We start from the raw sequence: 17,046 nt of genomic DNA, 5'->3' as shown, positions 1-17,046 counted from the left end.
TTGTTGCTCTTTTCACATTCGCTTTTCTGTGGAGCATGGTTTGTGAACACATCAATTAAGCAACAACACATAGGCGCCGACTGCGTGGGGGCTTGGGGCTCTAAACCCCCCCCCCCCAACAAAAAAGAAGAAATGTGGGGGAGGGGGTGCAGGCCGCCTCCAAGAAGTCTACCCAGCTGACACTCAAGATGAATGTTTCTATGGAACCGTGTGTGGTTCATGTAAAAATTTGCCTCGCAGCACAGAATTCCAGACACCTTGCTAGACTTCTGTGTATGAGATGGGGGTGCGTTGTGCCCCAGCCCCCTCCGGTAGATTGAAAATTCTCCGCTTATGCAACAACATGTCCACTCTGTAATGAAATGAACCAGTGCCGCAGCCAGGGGCAGTTCAACCCCATGAAACCATACCGTTTGTAGTGTATTTGGGGGGAGGGAAAACAAGGGTGACATCCTCCTCCTCCATGTGAAGTTCCCATAGAACCAATCCCGTAATATATTTCTGGCTACGTTACTGAATACAAATAATGCAATGAGATGAAAGGAACATAAGAAGCGAGGGGTCATTATTATAGTTACATCATTACAGCTTAATATATCATCACCGACATGTGTCTAAAGCTGAAATTGCAAGGGCACCCCCTGTAGGGGTTACACAGGTGAAAAAAATTAGAGGGGTGTCACTGAACATTTGGGGGGGTGTAGGGTCGTGATCAATCACTGAGCCGAGGTTCTCGTTAGTCCCCCCCAGACTGACTGTCCTGCAATGACTATGAATTAAAGTAAGCTGCATTTGATATTGCATGAGTTGGAGAACACTGATCTGTAAGGCAAGACTAGGATAAACAAGTGGTGGCCGAGTCTAGAAAGAGCACCGTTTGTTAATAATAAACTACAAGTACATTACTGAATTAAAACCCAAGACTTCCAGTTTCAGGTATTTGCAGAAAAGAAAGGAAAGAAAGAAAATCAACTGTAATGGTACTTAAAACAATTACAGCAAAAATAAGATGCATCCACTTGAAGCTGTTCACAACGTGAATCTTTTTTTTTTTAAAGCAAAGCATTTTTGATCCGTTTAATCATATCCTTCTCACGAAACTTGATATACACAGAATTCCACTAGAACTGAAAAAGACCTGTCTCGCCAACAGAATGTCTATTATGTTTTGGACATTTATGAGCTCCCTGAACTTAGATTATGCATACCTGTATTGAATACCTCTCATGGTTACCTAAACATGCACTACTCACATATTACCTCACCATTCCCCACCTTACATTCTACGAGAAGACAAATACATATCTCATGTTCCCAAACCTGGAATGTTCTAGTAAAAATTGATTGATCATTGATAAAGCTTTCTCTACTGCAACTGCGTTACAGGTTTAACTTTGCAGTATCAAATAACCCATTTAAAGTATTTTGTAATAACAATCCCAACAGTCAGCGGCACTTCCCACAACAAACCATACGTGTGCCAGAGACACTGAAGACCGGCTATGTTTTAATGTTTTTATTACTCAATTTACACAATGCCATAGTATCCAGGAGATATAAAGTAATACAGAAGTTCTAGTACATGGGGGAGGGCAGGCAAATGGACAGAGGGACGTAACTATGTTACTTGCAGACAGCGGGACTTGCAAAATTGTGTGAATGGCTCATGAACAATTATTACTGCACAACGCTGTATCGGTGCACACGACCACCAAAGTGCTGAAAAGAGAACGGACAGCCACAGACGACAAAACCTCCACAAGCGCTTCAGATGTTTTCTTTGTAGTGGAACAGTTTGCTGCTGCAAACGTTTGGCTAGCTGCTAAAGAAACAGGTTGCCACATTTGTTTCTCCTCTTTAAATTATGACACCTATCAGTAATGCTGCCAGTCCTATCAGAACACTGCGCTACTAAGCTGTGGTCACAAGGACCAAGCAAGTCTGCATGTCCTTAACAAATTTGGTTGGTCACTATCTCTCTTTAAGCTACAAACTATGGGTACGTAGTTACATCAGAAGGTTTCTTGCTGCAGTCAAGCAGTTTATAATATGTACTGTCTTTCCTACAATGGGTGCTACATCAAATGAGTGAGAAGGAATGTAACTGCAAGATAGAATTCAACCTTTGTGAATATTCCTTCAAAAGATGTCGTTAAATGCAGCCCAAGGGCAAATGTTAACTGCGGGAAAAAGAATGGTACATCTAAATATAACTCACATAAGCTTTACATTTCCACTAGGGCGCTACCAGGAGACAATTTTCTGTGCTTCATAACCAAGAACACAGCAGACACTTTGAAAGAGGAATGTATTACAGCAACTATCACACAGTCCTCAGAACAAATTGAACTGATGACTCGCCCTTCATCACAAAGCGCAGAAACAAAGCAATGGGAGGAGCCCAGCCATGCCGACACACGACGAGCAGTGCGGGTGCCAGTACCATGTGGAGTTATATACTTCTAGCACACAAGAGTTCACAAACCGTTACTTTTAAAAATGGGAACAGCAGAGAGCCGGGGGAGGATAAGTCTCCCAGTGTGTCTTACGGAAAACAAAGAACGGGGGATAACCAAACCTAGAGAATCACACACGATAAGACTAGGCTTACAGATATTGCTTCACTTCACGTGCCAATTAATCTAAAATGGGCAGATAAAACAGCCACTTCCCCCCCGCCAGTACAGCCCGGAATGTTCGTACGAGTAGCGTGAGCAATGAACAAGGTGCACGAAGAGGCCTCTGAGATGATGCGTAAAAAACAAAAGACACGAGAATTCACTTAGCACCCACATAAGAACAGCCATGAAGGAAGGAAGAAAAAAAAAAAAAAAAAAAAAAAAGATGGTTTTCGTGTCCTTAGCAGGTAATAAGTTAAACACCAAAAGAGGTTAAAGGGATGCATTCAAACTGTTCTTTGATCCACGATTATGCTGGAGCAGTTATCTTCCTGCACGGTTACGGGTAACCTGCCACCACAACCTTCATAAGGGGGGGGAGGGAAGGGGGAAAGAACTAAAGAGAAACGCCCACCCAATCAGATGCGCACCCAGCAGGATTTGCAAAATACGTGGAAAAAGGCGTCGTTCCTGCACTCAAGAGAGAAAGATGGGGGCCTCTAGGAAATGGGTACCACTAACAAACACTAATTCTGCAAATAGATTTCAACACACTCTGATGCTGACCCACCCACCCACATCTTGTCTGGCAACCACTCCTTAGGAAACGTCCTGGTCCTCTACATCTTGAACCTGTTCTTTCTGTTCCCCTTCACCTGCACATGACAAAGACAGACATATAGGGTGACCACATTTCTGAAGGCAGAAAACAGGACGTGTCATGTATATTCACACAAGCAACATCCCCCTACAGTGCCTGAATATTAAGAGTGGCGCACTGCACACTTAGCAGACGACACCTGCGTGTGGTCCAGAATATCTTGAGGCTGCTCCGAGAGGTATTCGTTGGGCCCTGTGTTTTAGGTTTCTTTTAAGGGTGTTTAGGGCCCTGTTTTTTTAACCCCCCTTAAAAAGCACTACCATTATGAAGAATAAACATGGTTTCACTTTCCTTGCTTCATACAAACTGCAGAACTATTTGCCATCCACAAAAACGGGACATATTGCTTCACCGAGTCAAAAAAAAAGAGATGGAACGGCGAATCTACACACTAAAATGAGACTGTCTCGGCCAAAACAGGATGTACGGCCACCATAGAAATGTAGTAGTACAAAGATGCCTCAAACAGCAGTGAAAAGCCTACCATCGTGCTGCATGTCTGATGTCCACAACGTCAGGTTGTCCCTGAGCAGTTGCATAATGAGGGTGGAATCCTTGTAGCTCTCTTCACTCAGCGTGTCCAGCTCTGCTATGGCATCGTCAAAAGCAGCCTTTGCCAACCGACAAGCGCGGTCAGGCGAGTTCAAGATCTCGTAGTAGAAAACAGAGAAGTTGAGGGCCAGGCCCAGCCGGATGGGGTGTGTTGGAGGCAGCTCGGTCATGGCAATGTCGCTCGCTGCCTTGTAGGCCACCAGGCTGTTCTCCGCCGCTTCCTTGCGGTCGTTGCCTGTGGCAAACTCGGCTAGGTATCGGTGGTAGTCCCCCTTCCTGAAGGACGTACAAGTTTGCAAGCGAATCAGGAAGCCAGATTACAACACGACAGCACAGTGAACGGTGCTGAACCACACAACTACGACACAGAAATGACAGGAATACCGCATGTCCTCGGGCAGTGAATTTTCAGCTGCTAACTAGATCACATCTTCTGTTATCTTATTCAAACAGGTCAGCAGGTCATAGCAAAGTTTAGTAACCAAAATCTCCAAAGTCTTTGAAAACAGACTATAATCACGACCTTCATGCATGTATTGACTTCAAAAGTGCATGATGAAGATCCCATAAGTTTTAAAGATTTAGGCAGATTAGGCTCACAATGTTTTGTTTGCTATTCAAATTCACTCTGCCTAGTAGACACCTAAAACTTACATCTTGTAGTAGAACACCTTAGACTCTCCAGTAGAGGCTGTGGGAATGAGATGTTTATCCAGCACATCCAAGATGTCCTGGCAAATTTCCCGCAGCTCACCTTCCACCTGTGCATACAAACGCAGAAAACGTACAGAGGCAGCACTATTGCAACACCACTGCGGTGCATATTTTGTCCAATAATGAGGTTAACTTCTCTCACAGCATGTCCTGATTCAGAATACATCAGACACCATTCTGAAGGTAAACGGAGGGCTTGGGATACCCTTTGCAAGGACTTTCTAGAGGACCGTGTACTTCATATAAAAATGGTATCCTTGAAGTGTCACATGAAACAAACAATGCAAGAGCCAAGACTGACTTGAGAAAAATTCATCTTCTAAAAGATGCCCTACTCCGTGCACCTCACACATTCTCAAGAGTCACAACACTGTTGTCATTGGAGTGATGCTTGTCATCAGTGGAAGCAATAATGTTATCAACATCACACCTAATCATGTTGGCATACACCTGGCACACTCCATGTGCTGTACATGGATGCATTGTGATAAGACTGTATTGGACGATGTTGCGTACTTTCTGCCACCGCTCTCTCTAGCAGTCTGGGTACAGAGACTGAAACCTGCCCTCACGTTTGTCTGGATAGCATAGAGGTCAACTGCATTTGCCGTATTAACCCTATAAAGTCGAGCCTCGTTAATCATGACCGCTCCCGCAGATGTTGGTCTGCTCCCATATGAGTGCGGCAGGTCAGCATGACAAGGTGACCAAGGGCATTGTTGTTTGCCGCAAAGAGCAGCACAAGTCATCCTGCAACCGGGCGTACTGCTTCGTCACAGACACACATCATCCCACACTGCAGGGCACTTGTAGGTCATGAGGACCACTTGTTCGACACCTGGCAGTCGTAATGTCGATACGTGTTTGCTCATATTTGTGCAATAAATCTGTCAGTCGGATCAGCAAGTTGCCCTATTAACCAGGACGACTTACACGGGGAGGGAATGGTTCCCGAGCAAAGTGGTCACAAAGTGAGAATTTCAGATTAACGAGCGTTATATAAATGAGGTTCGTATAAGTGAGACGGACAGGTCAACTGCTCGAGGCAGGCGGTACAAAATAAAAATGCAAAAAGAAAAAGGACGCACTCTGTTTACTATTGGGTGGAAGACAACGTCAGACTGCCAGATGACAGAAGCGATTTTCCTGACCTCAGAGATTGTAAGCCCTCTTGCGCACCCGGATTATGCGCCGCACTCGTACCTTCTTTGTCATACAAGGCTTGTAATCCTAATTATTACTCTTCCTAGCACTTTTTTTTTCAAGCCCTTCAGTCAGATCGCTCTCCAATACTCAACTACGATGATGCCCGTATAGGGCCACGACAGCTCGTGCCAAGGCGTAAAGCTCGAGAGAAGAACGACGAATGGGGCAGTACTGGGCAGGGTTCCGAGTGTGACGGAATAAACAGCTTGAACGACTCGCGCTGTTGTGTTACTTGCAGAGGTGAACGCTTAACTCCTTCACTGCCCTTTTAAAGGAAGACTCCGCAACAAAAACCGTATCTTACCGTATGACCTTATACCATACTCCTTCAATGCCCTTTTAAAGGAAGACTCCGCAACAAAAACTGTATCGTACCGTATGACCTTATACCATACTCCTTCAATGCCCTTTTAAAGGGAGACTCCGCAACAAAAACTATCGTACCGTATGACCTTATACCATACTCCTTCAATGCCCTTTTAAAGGGAGACTCCGCAACAAAAACCGTACCTACCGTACGATATTTTAGTGAATACAATTTCTCATCCCCAAGTGGCACGGATAATTAGAAAAGGAATACCTTCCTTTGAGTGATTAGGCACTCCTCTAAGGAAAAGCAGTCCAGCAAGACTGGGCTTCACCTCTCCGGTATTCCGCGTGCATGGCTTTCTGTAGGCTTTGCTTTTACCACTGGCTAATATTTTAGAATGAAATTGAGGAAGCAGATGACTGGTCATTCATGTGGCACAAGGAAGTTACAAAGCGCGTGCCCGAAAAATAGCCTGTGACCCACACGAGACTACCGGAGACGTCACGCGGGGTACAGGAGGTAGGAGAGGGAAGGAAAGGGAGAGGAAAGGAAAGGGAGAGGAAAGGAAAGGGAGAGGAAAGGAAAGGGAGAGGGAAGGAGAGGAATGGGAAAGAGGGAGGAGTTTTGGTTTCGTTGAGCTTCCCAGCCCTTTTGGTAACTGACGAGTCGCCGATTGCCAAACCAACTTTATGTCTCATTTCGGAAGAATGTATCGAACTTATTTACGCAGCCATTGTAATAGTTTTCCCGACTGTCCCGTAGCCTCCCTTTATGGGAGCCACTAGTACCCACTGGGATTTTTGGTGTTTGTTCTACAGTTGCCTCAAATTCATAGTTTCAGGTAGGTATCATAATAACGTGTCAAGACGGCCTCCCAAAAGTGGTGCGCAAAAGCGTATACCAGTGTGTATGTCTCGTTTCTTGCAAAGCAGTGTCGTGTTACTCGCAAGTTTTGACTTCCATGGGGGTCCCCTGGCCCTAATCCTCACAAAAGTCCAGGACGAACCGTGTCAGATGTGTCAAACATGCAGCCCGGAGCTAGCTATTCAGTAGCTAGAGGGTGCGTAACCATGGAGTAAAAAGAAGCTGCCCTGACAAAAAATTTAATGAAGAATTAGGAATGAAACCAGGTTTTCAGGTATTGTTTTTACCCTTGCCCGGTATAGTGCTGCCTGTTTATGTTAGGCAGCACATACATACGTGAGTACTTCTTGTGACTCAGGAGCGTCAAGGAGTTACGGTCACAGCAACCTGGTATTCATGGGCATGTTGGTAAACCAGCTCAGCTTGATGCTCACACTACCTTTACAAGCTTATTGGAGAAGCAGCATCTCTTGATGTCACCCCCGGGAAATTAGAAAGGAACAGAAGCAGAGGCAAAGAAGAAAAAAAAAAAAAAAAAACAGCAGGCAAAACAGCATGTACGAGGGCCATTGTGTTTTAAATTTTTAGGAGAAGTATTAAAGTAACAAACTCAAAACCATCCAATACCAAGTATGTGAACTTGCTGTTTCTACCTTATATTGTATTTTTCCCGAGTTGAAGCTCTACGCAAAGGCAACACAGTGTGTAAATAGGAGATGATTTCAGCGCTCCTGAACACTGTCAGTCGCTTGTGAAGAACTACATATTTTTCTCGAATCGTTTTTCATATTTTCAGTACCTGATCTGGGAAAGGTAACTCTTGGGTGTGTCAAGTAATTATTTGTACACACCACCCAGCTCCACAACTACTACACCACTCCAGTTTTTGCGCATATTTTTATTTGATGGTACTTTAGGGCATTTTATAGTAATTATTAAGTAACAGTAATTTAATCTCCAATGTGTGGTCTGAGGCGGATGCAGCTTGCAGCTCGATTTGAGCGAGGCCCTCAACTGTGTGATGTTAAGAACTAAAAATGTACTTACCTATAATTGTCTACGATATAATATACTACGCTACGGCCAGTACGAATATCTCACCTGTATCCGATACTGACGGATCATGTCAAGCCTGCTTTCAGAGCCTTTATTTTCCTCCTTTTGCTCAATTGAGCTGATTATGCGCCAGGAGGCTCGTCGTGCGCCAATCACATTCTTGTAGGCCACTGATAGTAGATTCCGTTCTTCGACTGTGAGCTCCAAATCCAGAGATGCCACTCGTTTCATGGCATCCACCATTTCTAAAAGCCAACAGTGAAGCCAGTTTTAATTAACACTGACACGAAAAGCCCTCAATGCAAGAACCCCCTTGATTCTTTCGACCAACTGCATATTGGTCGGTATTCCTGTAAAAGCAGCTCTAGGTAGTTACGAGTGATGTTCACGTTTCATTATGTCGTTTCTCACTAACTAATGCGTTGGCCAATACGGCCAAATACGGAAGGTTAAAAATACTTCAACGTCCAATACTCATACCCATTACATCTATGGACGATGCATACAGAGGAACCCCAAGTAAATCACATTGAAGAATTCTGATTGCACCGCAACGTGAGGTGTTAACCACGAATTTACGAAAAGTCTAGCCTTGCGCAACCTAAAAATACACAGTTTCTATATTACAGCAGGAAAATTATGTTGCCGCAACGCAATCGACGTGCAAGGCAAGAGACATTGGAATGGCACCAAGTGTCAAACTAAGCTGCCAGAATACAATCGTTCATAGCTCACTGTGGGACAAACAATTGCAAAGTTCAAAATAATTCCAACGCACGTGCGCAGAGAGTGAATTTTTCCACTTAAATGTCTGAAGAAAAGCGAAAACGCCCATTGAAGACAGACGATGATGAGACAGCGTGGGTCGGCGAGTAACACCGGGGATTAAAAGGGAACCGCTTTATGGATATAATGAGAAGTCGTGACTCTAACCACGATACTTATAAGTGCAGGCGGATATACTTTCGGGCACACTTAGCTTCCGTTTCAATGGCAATGCAGGATAGTCAAGGCATGAGAAATGCTCGCTAAGGTAAGCCTAATATCAACGCACGGAGAACGAGTCAAACATGGAGCTTACCATCATATCGTTCGGCCTGCTCCGCTAACTTCGCTTTATAAACGTTATCCTCTCTGTCGGCCATGGTGAACTTGGGAGGGACAAACTATATTAGCGTAAAAACTATCGTAAATACTGCAAATATCACCGCAGAGTCTGCTCCACCTCCCGGTCTCACCAGGCCTAACGCTTTACCGCCAGAGTTCCTCCGCTGCTACTACCTCGAAATACCACCACCAAAAGCACGCACAGCAGCGCTGGCAACGCGGACTGCTAGAAGGGCCCCTATCCGATCAGTCCCAAAGCTCGCAGCGGTGGCTCTACTAGACGGCTGAGTTGAAACTAATGAGATAAAATTGGGAAACTCAGCTAATATTACTTGTTCACGCCTGTTCATAAATTTCCACATGCATCGTTATAAAACAATCCCTATAGTGAGCAGCAAATACACATGTCACAAGTCACATGACGAAGATGATAATCAGTTAATCACGCCACGTGCGCACGTGCGTTGTACAGCGTTTGTTTGTAATATTAAGCGCTGTACTCTCATTTTCTATTTGACTTTTTCTTTCACTTTTTTGTGTGCAATATAAAACGCACAATGAGACAAATGTTCAAAAAGAGAAAAAGAGGAACAGTTGCTGACCTTCGCAACTGTATTTCACGCGTTCTCCACATGAAATAAAAAAATTGTCTGTGAAAGCAGTTTTTCTTCTTTTGCATTCAGGAGACATGCACATACAGCCAATGCAATAGCTTGCATGATGAAACGCCAGTTGATAATGCCATGCTCATCCATTTTATTATTTATTTTGTTTCAACATCTGATGGACTAGGCAACTTCATCACTGGCCTTGATCAGGGAGGGAGACTTCTCCTCCCTGGCCTTGATCCATAAAGGAGGATTGACCATTGCAGAGATAACCTATGTGTGCTTTTCTTCTTCTCCTTGCCACCCTTTCTTCCTCCGAGCAGACGGCCCCGTGAGCCTAATGGAGATTGGCCCAATTGGGCAAAATAACATCTGCGTGGCAATGATGAGATGAACAGCCAGGTTACGTGCAGGTGATAACTGACATATATATGACGTATGACGACTCCATCCATAGATCCTTTCTTTTCTTGTGAGAGTGGTGCTTGTCACCCTCCTCTAATTAGACTTGATCACTACCTGCCGTGATGTCACCCTCCTGAGTTGTCACGAGCACATGCTTTCAGTAACCAGCCGAACACGTGGAAATGGAGCCACTTCCAGCCGCACAAGCACCCTCAGTTTCCTCATACACTCTAAAGCAAATGTCAGTACTGTTCCTTATGAAGTTCGCCCAGGAGGCGCACACATGAGTGCCATTCTATAACCAGGCCAGTGCAGTGCTCTGTCCCCAACTCCGAGCAATTTGTGATGTGGTCGCAACAGTAGCTGCTTCTGTCTGCACGACAGGCATTCAGGCCATGTTTAACATTGAAACAGAAGTTGGGTAACATCACGGTTAAACCCCACCCTACGCTTCTTCCTATTGGCTGCAATTGCTAGCCGCTTAACTCCATGCTGCGACAAGAAGTGCACACGTGCTGAAACTATAAAGGCCCGTAGGTGGCACCACCTGGTGTTAACCCTGTGTTAACTCTGGAGTAACTGTGTTGCAGTATACGGACCACGACCTACTAGATTATAAAGACCATGTCATTATCGGCAACCCTTATGAGAAGCTCGTCCGCACAATCCGCTAGGAGCGCTACACATTGGCCCGCACGATCTACATCATGGTTGGACAATGAAAATTTAAATTTTGAACACGCCCAAGCGGAAGTAACGACTACTGTAGCAGACGACAGCAACAGCTCCTATGAAAATGCATAGGATGATGATGATAATCAACTTTAGAAATAAGCATCTTCTGTAGGACATCCACCGCTTGTACAAAAGTACTAAGGTAAGCTGAAGTTCCAAGTATTGTAGCAATTGAGGAAGCAATAAATGGGCAGACGAGTAGCGCCACCACTAGCCTAAAAATGTGGCGCTGGAAAGGGGTGCCTGTGACATGGTCACTATGATCTAGTAGGTCGTGATACGGACTACATTTCACATCGTTCTTAGGTCTGCGTCATCGACATAAACATATGTATGAAACAGCCTTTCCTGTGGGTATGTAAATGCCCACACAAAAGTAGATCTTGGTTGCTGTGTGTGCAATCAAATCTGAGCTTCACGAAACGGTAGATGAAAGATAGACAGTGGGTCGTCTGACTAAAATTATAATTTATTACTTTTCTGTTACTTTCTGCGCAAACACATTATATACAGGTCCCCCTTAAGTGGTGGTGTGGAACAGGACAATTCCTTTAAAATGTAAAAAGATACATACAATTTTTGCCCCTCAGTGCAAAAACTGGCACCAATAGAACCTACACAATTTTTTACTGTACTGCTGAAGGGTACTTCTTCATCCGTGATCGAGCGATACATTATGCACTACTGATGCCTTGAGTGTCTCCCTGTAACTGCCGTGCTTTGAACTCACTGCTGCAAGGAGGATGGTAATGTCATCTGGTTTTCCCCCTAGGAAAAAAAAAAGTAAACAAAGTGATTGTGAGGACATTTTTAGAACAGGACGGCTATAGAAGACAACTGCAAAACTCTGAGTGCTTGCAGCCCTTAATTTTTGTGAATTTTATGTAAAGTGAAGAAAGCAACCAGCGTCCAGACGTTCCTGCATATCATGAATTTTGCAAATTGAATAATACACGAATTTGAAAGGGGCTTTACAGCAGAAGCATGTGCAATGTCACTTTTATCAAATGTGGTATGAGTAGGGTTCTTCATTTTCGGGTTAAACCCGATTTTTCACGATAGTTCCCCCCAGAACGAGTTTTCAAGAATTCGGGTAAAACCCGATATCCACTCGAAATCCTCGTGGTCCTTCAACTTGTTGTTCTCGGTAAACCGTCGTAAATGTGAATCATAATATCAGCAAAGACAGCTATTTGTGACAACCTATTTGTCCTCCTTTTATAATCCCCTCCTGCAGGAGTGAAAGACAAGCTTTTGTGGAGCTCGAGCAAGTGTTTGAATACGACAGTCATTCACTGCTCACTTCATTTCTCGTCCACGTGTTACAGCAATGGCTTGTTTCATATGCCTTTCGTTTCATCCGAGAATTCCCCGATGACATATCAGAGATCGTAGTGCCCGATTGCCCCGAGTGCCCCGAGACACCAAGACAATGATCAGCGATTATGCCCCTGCGAATTTCTTACCAATGGCTTCGATCCCATTGTCCCTGGCCCTCAGTGAAAATGGAGATAAATGGGCTTCATCAAATGCCAGCCTCCTCGCCTGAAGAGCAAGCGAGTTCACTGTCTGTTGAATACTTTCCAGACCGACGTCCTAGAAAGGAACGAGGAAGATGAAAAAGATAAGTACAAAGTACCAGATGGATCCAACGCGAAGTGTCACTCATACCTTAAGTTGAGCGAGCTCGCTGACAATCATGTTTTCTGGGAGGTTGTCGAACAGGCCGTCAGTAGCCATCAATATAAGGTCCCCTTCTTGAACAGGAAAGGATGATGTTGCAGCGGAATCAGGACTGAAGAAGAAAAGCGTTTTACCTATGTGAATAGGTTACCAAATAACTACGACATCCCACTTGGGAATTAGGTAACAAGACTAAGAGCTTCATCGTATTTCGTCACAGCGGCTAAAGATGAACTGTGACCCAATCAAAAAGGAAAGCCTAATAAGAGAGAAGTGTCCGCGCACTATCCGAGTAGACCAGAAAATTTCTAAACTGCGAGTGCTAAGAATTAGCACCGTTAGCTTCTGTTATCTTTGCAGTTCCTTGCTTGCAATTGTGCTGTCGTATTTTGTAATGGACAATATAGAATACTTGCACAGCGCGGGGCACTAAGTCTCGATTTCTGTGCAAAATACTATATTTTTATGTTGAGTAATGAGACTATGCATATTTTTTATGTATAGCATGTGTATCCAGATGCCAGAGAAAACCTGTATACCTCATATGACAAAAAAAAAAAAAAAAAGTGGAAGAAACCTGGGCCCGCTTGCACAAATGTTCAGGCTATTCCTCACTGCCATACTCTGTAGCTTTGCCAGAGCTAAAAGAAAGTGAAGCATCGAGGGCAGTATCGTGTGCAAAAAGCGCTACCGGAGCCACGAAGCACAGCGCTGAGGAACAGCCTCAACGTTCGTGCAAGCAAGCCCAGACCATTGTTTTGAGCAAACATGACAATCGCAGCGGACATAGTCAGCAGAAAAACACTGCACATCCAAGTTCGAGATATTTAGTCTTTCCTCCTGTCTATTTATACGAGCCTAATAAATGAAGATCACACCACTCATCTTCAGGTATACTCACAGAGAACAGAAAGAGCATGTGTTACTCGCAATGGCTACTGGACAAATGCGTACCTGTCACTGAGAACAAATTGGCTGACACCGGGTGGCGGTAGACATAGCTGGAAAGGTGTGTTGAAGTAATGCTGCTGTTCCTGCGAACGATGCACGACGTGGCCCTGGCGCACAACCAGGAACCCAGAGTCACCAATGTTTGCCGAATACAGGACACGCTCCACGCAGTTCAGCACTAGCACACACGCTGTGCTGCTACCTGAAATTACGTAACTTTTCAATCCATTGTACTAAATTGTGCTGAGGACTCATCTGTTTGGAGTAATCCTCAGGGCATAAAACTATGATGAAAGATGGAAGTCACTGAAAAGGTTAGCCAGCTGTAGGACTTGACTTGTAGCACTTGGGGCTTTGTATGTATTTGTCCATTCTACGTGTTCCAGCCTCAGAACATCAACTGTCTCATGTGCGTAAAACAAGTTTGCAGGGGAACACAGTCAAAGTCCGTAATGTGCTTACAAACGTAGAGCCTGTTAAAAATCATTCAAGTTCGAGCACGGATGACTGTAATACATCAATTCATTCTTTCTACCTCAGAGTAGAAAAAAACAAAACAATCTTCATCACATTTCACAAGACTACCATCAACATTGCGCTGGGGCAATGATAGAGAGGCCTCATTTTTCGCTGATGGTTTCATTAGTTACATTCATTTACTCAAAAGCATGCACCCAACCTCTTGCATGCGACTTCAATCTTGCAGACAACTGATGTATGACTAAATGAATTGACCATAAGACCTGCCAAATCGCTCGATGTGACATAACGATGATATTCAGTAGAAGGGAGTGATGATAAAGGTTGTGCGATTTGTGTGCATCACGTGCAATTGAGATCACCATAACGAGCATGTACTTGGAGTGCAGAGTCTTGTGTATACCGTACTACTGCACATTTCTCGGCATGTCAAATCTTGCGAGACGAACCAGATTTTTGAAATTGCACCTCTTGTCACGCATATTAACCTGCCATTAACGGGTTTTTATGGCATGCTGGTCACCCTCGTCTTATCGTTTTTCAGTAATAAGTAACACATTTTTCCTGCGGTACCCACTTTTTTTCGTTTTGAGGTGAGTGTTTCAGCCTCAAAGGTGCAATGGCAGAGAGAGAGAGAGAGGTCTCCCCCCCCCCCCACTCTCAAACATCTGTCCTAATTGACTTTTCAGCTTCAACCCCGATTTTTACCCGTCAAATTGCCCTCACTGAGACGTCTGTAGGAATGCACACTAACTTGTTCAGCAGCACTTGTACCAAACCGGTACTTTTCGTTTGAGTAACCGAGCCCGATTTCTCTCCGAATACAGCATACTGGAAGTTTTTCCACCCGAATTCGCATGAATTTCGAGCACATGTTTATTGACCAGATTTTTACTCCCTGAATTTAGAGAAAAATATTTCCCGAAAACTTCAGGCTCTAATAAAAAATGTATGAACAATCTTGGGTTATAAACACGTCTCTGACATACAGCTCTAAAGGTAGCGGAATTGCATGACCCGAATTTTTGTGTGAGGAAGAGACAAAACGGCTATTACCGATTATTTGCCTCTTGTTTTCGAGAAGTTCGTAGTAACTAGATGCCAGAATGCTTGCAGGTGAGTTGAGGTTGAACTTTCCCGAGCAAGCAATTCGTTCACACGTGCGCATTAATGCTGTTGAGAACAGAGACGGGTCCACGCCATACGTCCGCCATCCTCCAACGCCGTCAGCTACACCTGTTTTTAAAGAAATGCAGACGACTGATATCCACAGCTTATGGCACAAGCAATGAAAACGCTGCAAGTTGAAAATGATCCCAGTCTAAGCATGTCATATAGAAAAAAAGAAAGTGCAAACTCACTAAGTGTCCTTTAAAATATGACGACTCCATGAAACTATAACAATGCTGCATAGTAGACTACATCTCACAAGGCTCCCAGGGGGACTGACGTGGTGCAATAAACAACTGGTACCACCAAGGAACCCACGCTCATCATTTCTCCTAATGCTAAGTTAGGTATTTTCCGTTTGCTTCGAGTATGTCGCAAATTTTATGTATTCACTTTTTATGAGTAGTTAACATGCAGAAGTAATTTTCTTCCCTGCTTTCCTGAACCCATTGGTGTAGCTTAGAAGAGCGTACAGAAATTAATTACATATGCTTGTGAATCGTACATTCTCAATGCTTGCTTTGAAGAATGATAAATCTACCATGTGCATTGTATTATGTAGATCATCCAGTACCACATTCATAAAACAAAAAAAAAGATTAAACGTACATCGGAGGTTGCATACATCGTACATTGCTGCATTTACAATGCTGAACAAAATTGTCGCAGACGATATGGGGCAATTCTGTTCTGTACCCCACTTCAGATTCTGCCTTGTTTTACATAGCTTACGAAAAGCCTGCAAACATGACATCACCCCAGATGTAGTGTCATCCTTTGCTGGATTACGAGAATTCCCTAGACAGCATCAGATGCCGGATCTTAATTTTTTTGTTTATGTTCATTTTGTGCCTGTAGAATGCAGGATGAAAGTTATCCGGGATGAACGAGCACATCCAGTGGAACTTCACTTGACGGCAAAACTGTTGCAACTGGTGATTCTGCTGTAGGAATATTATACCAGACACAGGGTGCTAGAAACAGAAAGAAAGCAGACTAAAAACAACAAAGTACCTGTTTATATATACTTCATACTGATAACTATCAATGGGTTCAGTAGAAATTATAAGCAACTAAGAACAATACGTAAAAATAACCTTAGCGAGGTACAATGAACGTCTCATTCAGGACCAAAATCTCAAGCAGATCAAAAGCTTAGTGTGTCTTCTGCAAGCATTTGATTGGCGTGCATGTGATGCAAACAAAATAATATATCTAGCTGTGTTGCGAATGAATCACCAGGATCGCGCGAATTTGCTCGATTTGTGTCCAAGATCAGGTATGCTAATCGACGCAGACCCTTAATACATCTACCATTCACCGAACAGATACATTGCAACTGGATTACATAATCAATGGGCAAGCTGAACCAATTACCCGCTGATCAAGGTATAACTTAGGCTTACCCAGGACATCGAAACTCTTGTACTTTACAGCAAAACACGCATCATCCCCGAATTGTCCTCTTCCTGAAAGGCCTATAGAAAATCGATTCTTTTCCTTTGGAAACCCGCAGGTTGCCGTATGCAGCCGCAGATCACTTTTGCCGCAGATGTGCCGTGCTTCTGTGCCCGAGCTTGTGTAACTAAAAACTCCATTTGCAAGGGCACGCGTTAAAAGCCGTCCATACATAAGAACAGACTGCATGACAATGGCGTAACACAGGTTACATTTTTAGATGCCGTAATGGGGTCCTTCCGAAACAAGGAGAGCAGAATTTGACTTTTAAAAGATTTTCAAACCCTATAATTCACGCATGGCAATAGTCCGCTCCGCGACCTTCGTTCGTACAGGGTGGCCAGAGAAAGCAGGAACGATGCCGGCCAACACAACTATGACCAACTGTGACCATTGCGCCTTTCACATTTTATGTGAACAACACAATACAGGCGACTTGGAAATCAATGTCATCACTTCAATGTGTGT

At 44.0% G+C, this 17,046-nt stretch overlaps 2 protein-coding genes across 2 annotated transcripts; both read right to left on the bottom strand.

Moving 5' to 3' along the window:
- Positions 1 to 1,501: 1,501 nt before the first annotated feature.
- Positions 1,502 to 9,388, bottom strand: LOC135371132 (14-3-3 protein epsilon). The gene is made up of 5 exons (XM_064605159.1): positions 9,063 to 9,388; positions 8,027 to 8,226; positions 4,486 to 4,592; positions 3,764 to 4,107; positions 1,502 to 3,274 (listed from the first exon to the last, which is right to left on the bottom strand). The coding sequence occupies exons 1-5, from the start codon at positions 9,124 to 9,126 to the stop codon at positions 3,219 to 3,221; spliced, it is 771 nt and encodes a 256-aa protein (XP_064461229.1). The 5' UTR covers positions 9,127 to 9,388; the 3' UTR covers positions 1,502 to 3,218.
- A 1,896-nt stretch (positions 9,389 to 11,284) lies between these two features.
- LOC135371129 (protein phosphatase PTC7 homolog) lies at positions 11,285 to 16,942 on the bottom strand. The gene is made up of 6 exons (XM_064605155.1): positions 16,527 to 16,942; positions 15,007 to 15,186; positions 13,474 to 13,672; positions 12,508 to 12,631; positions 12,303 to 12,432; positions 11,285 to 11,604 (listed from the first exon to the last, which is right to left on the bottom strand). The coding sequence occupies exons 1-6, from the start codon at positions 16,765 to 16,767 to the stop codon at positions 11,489 to 11,491; spliced, it is 990 nt and encodes a 329-aa protein (XP_064461225.1). The 5' UTR covers positions 16,768 to 16,942; the 3' UTR covers positions 11,285 to 11,488.
- Between the last annotated feature and the right edge of the window lie 104 nt (positions 16,943 to 17,046).

Source organism: Ornithodoros turicata, chromosome 10 (assembly GCF_037126465.1).
Source record: "Ornithodoros turicata isolate Travis chromosome 10, ASM3712646v1, whole genome shotgun sequence".
Lineage (NCBI taxonomy): Eukaryota > Metazoa > Arthropoda > Arachnida > Ixodida > Argasidae > Ornithodoros > Ornithodoros turicata.
Note: the sequence above shows the minus strand (reverse complement) of the source record. Positions and strands in the feature narration are given on the sequence as shown.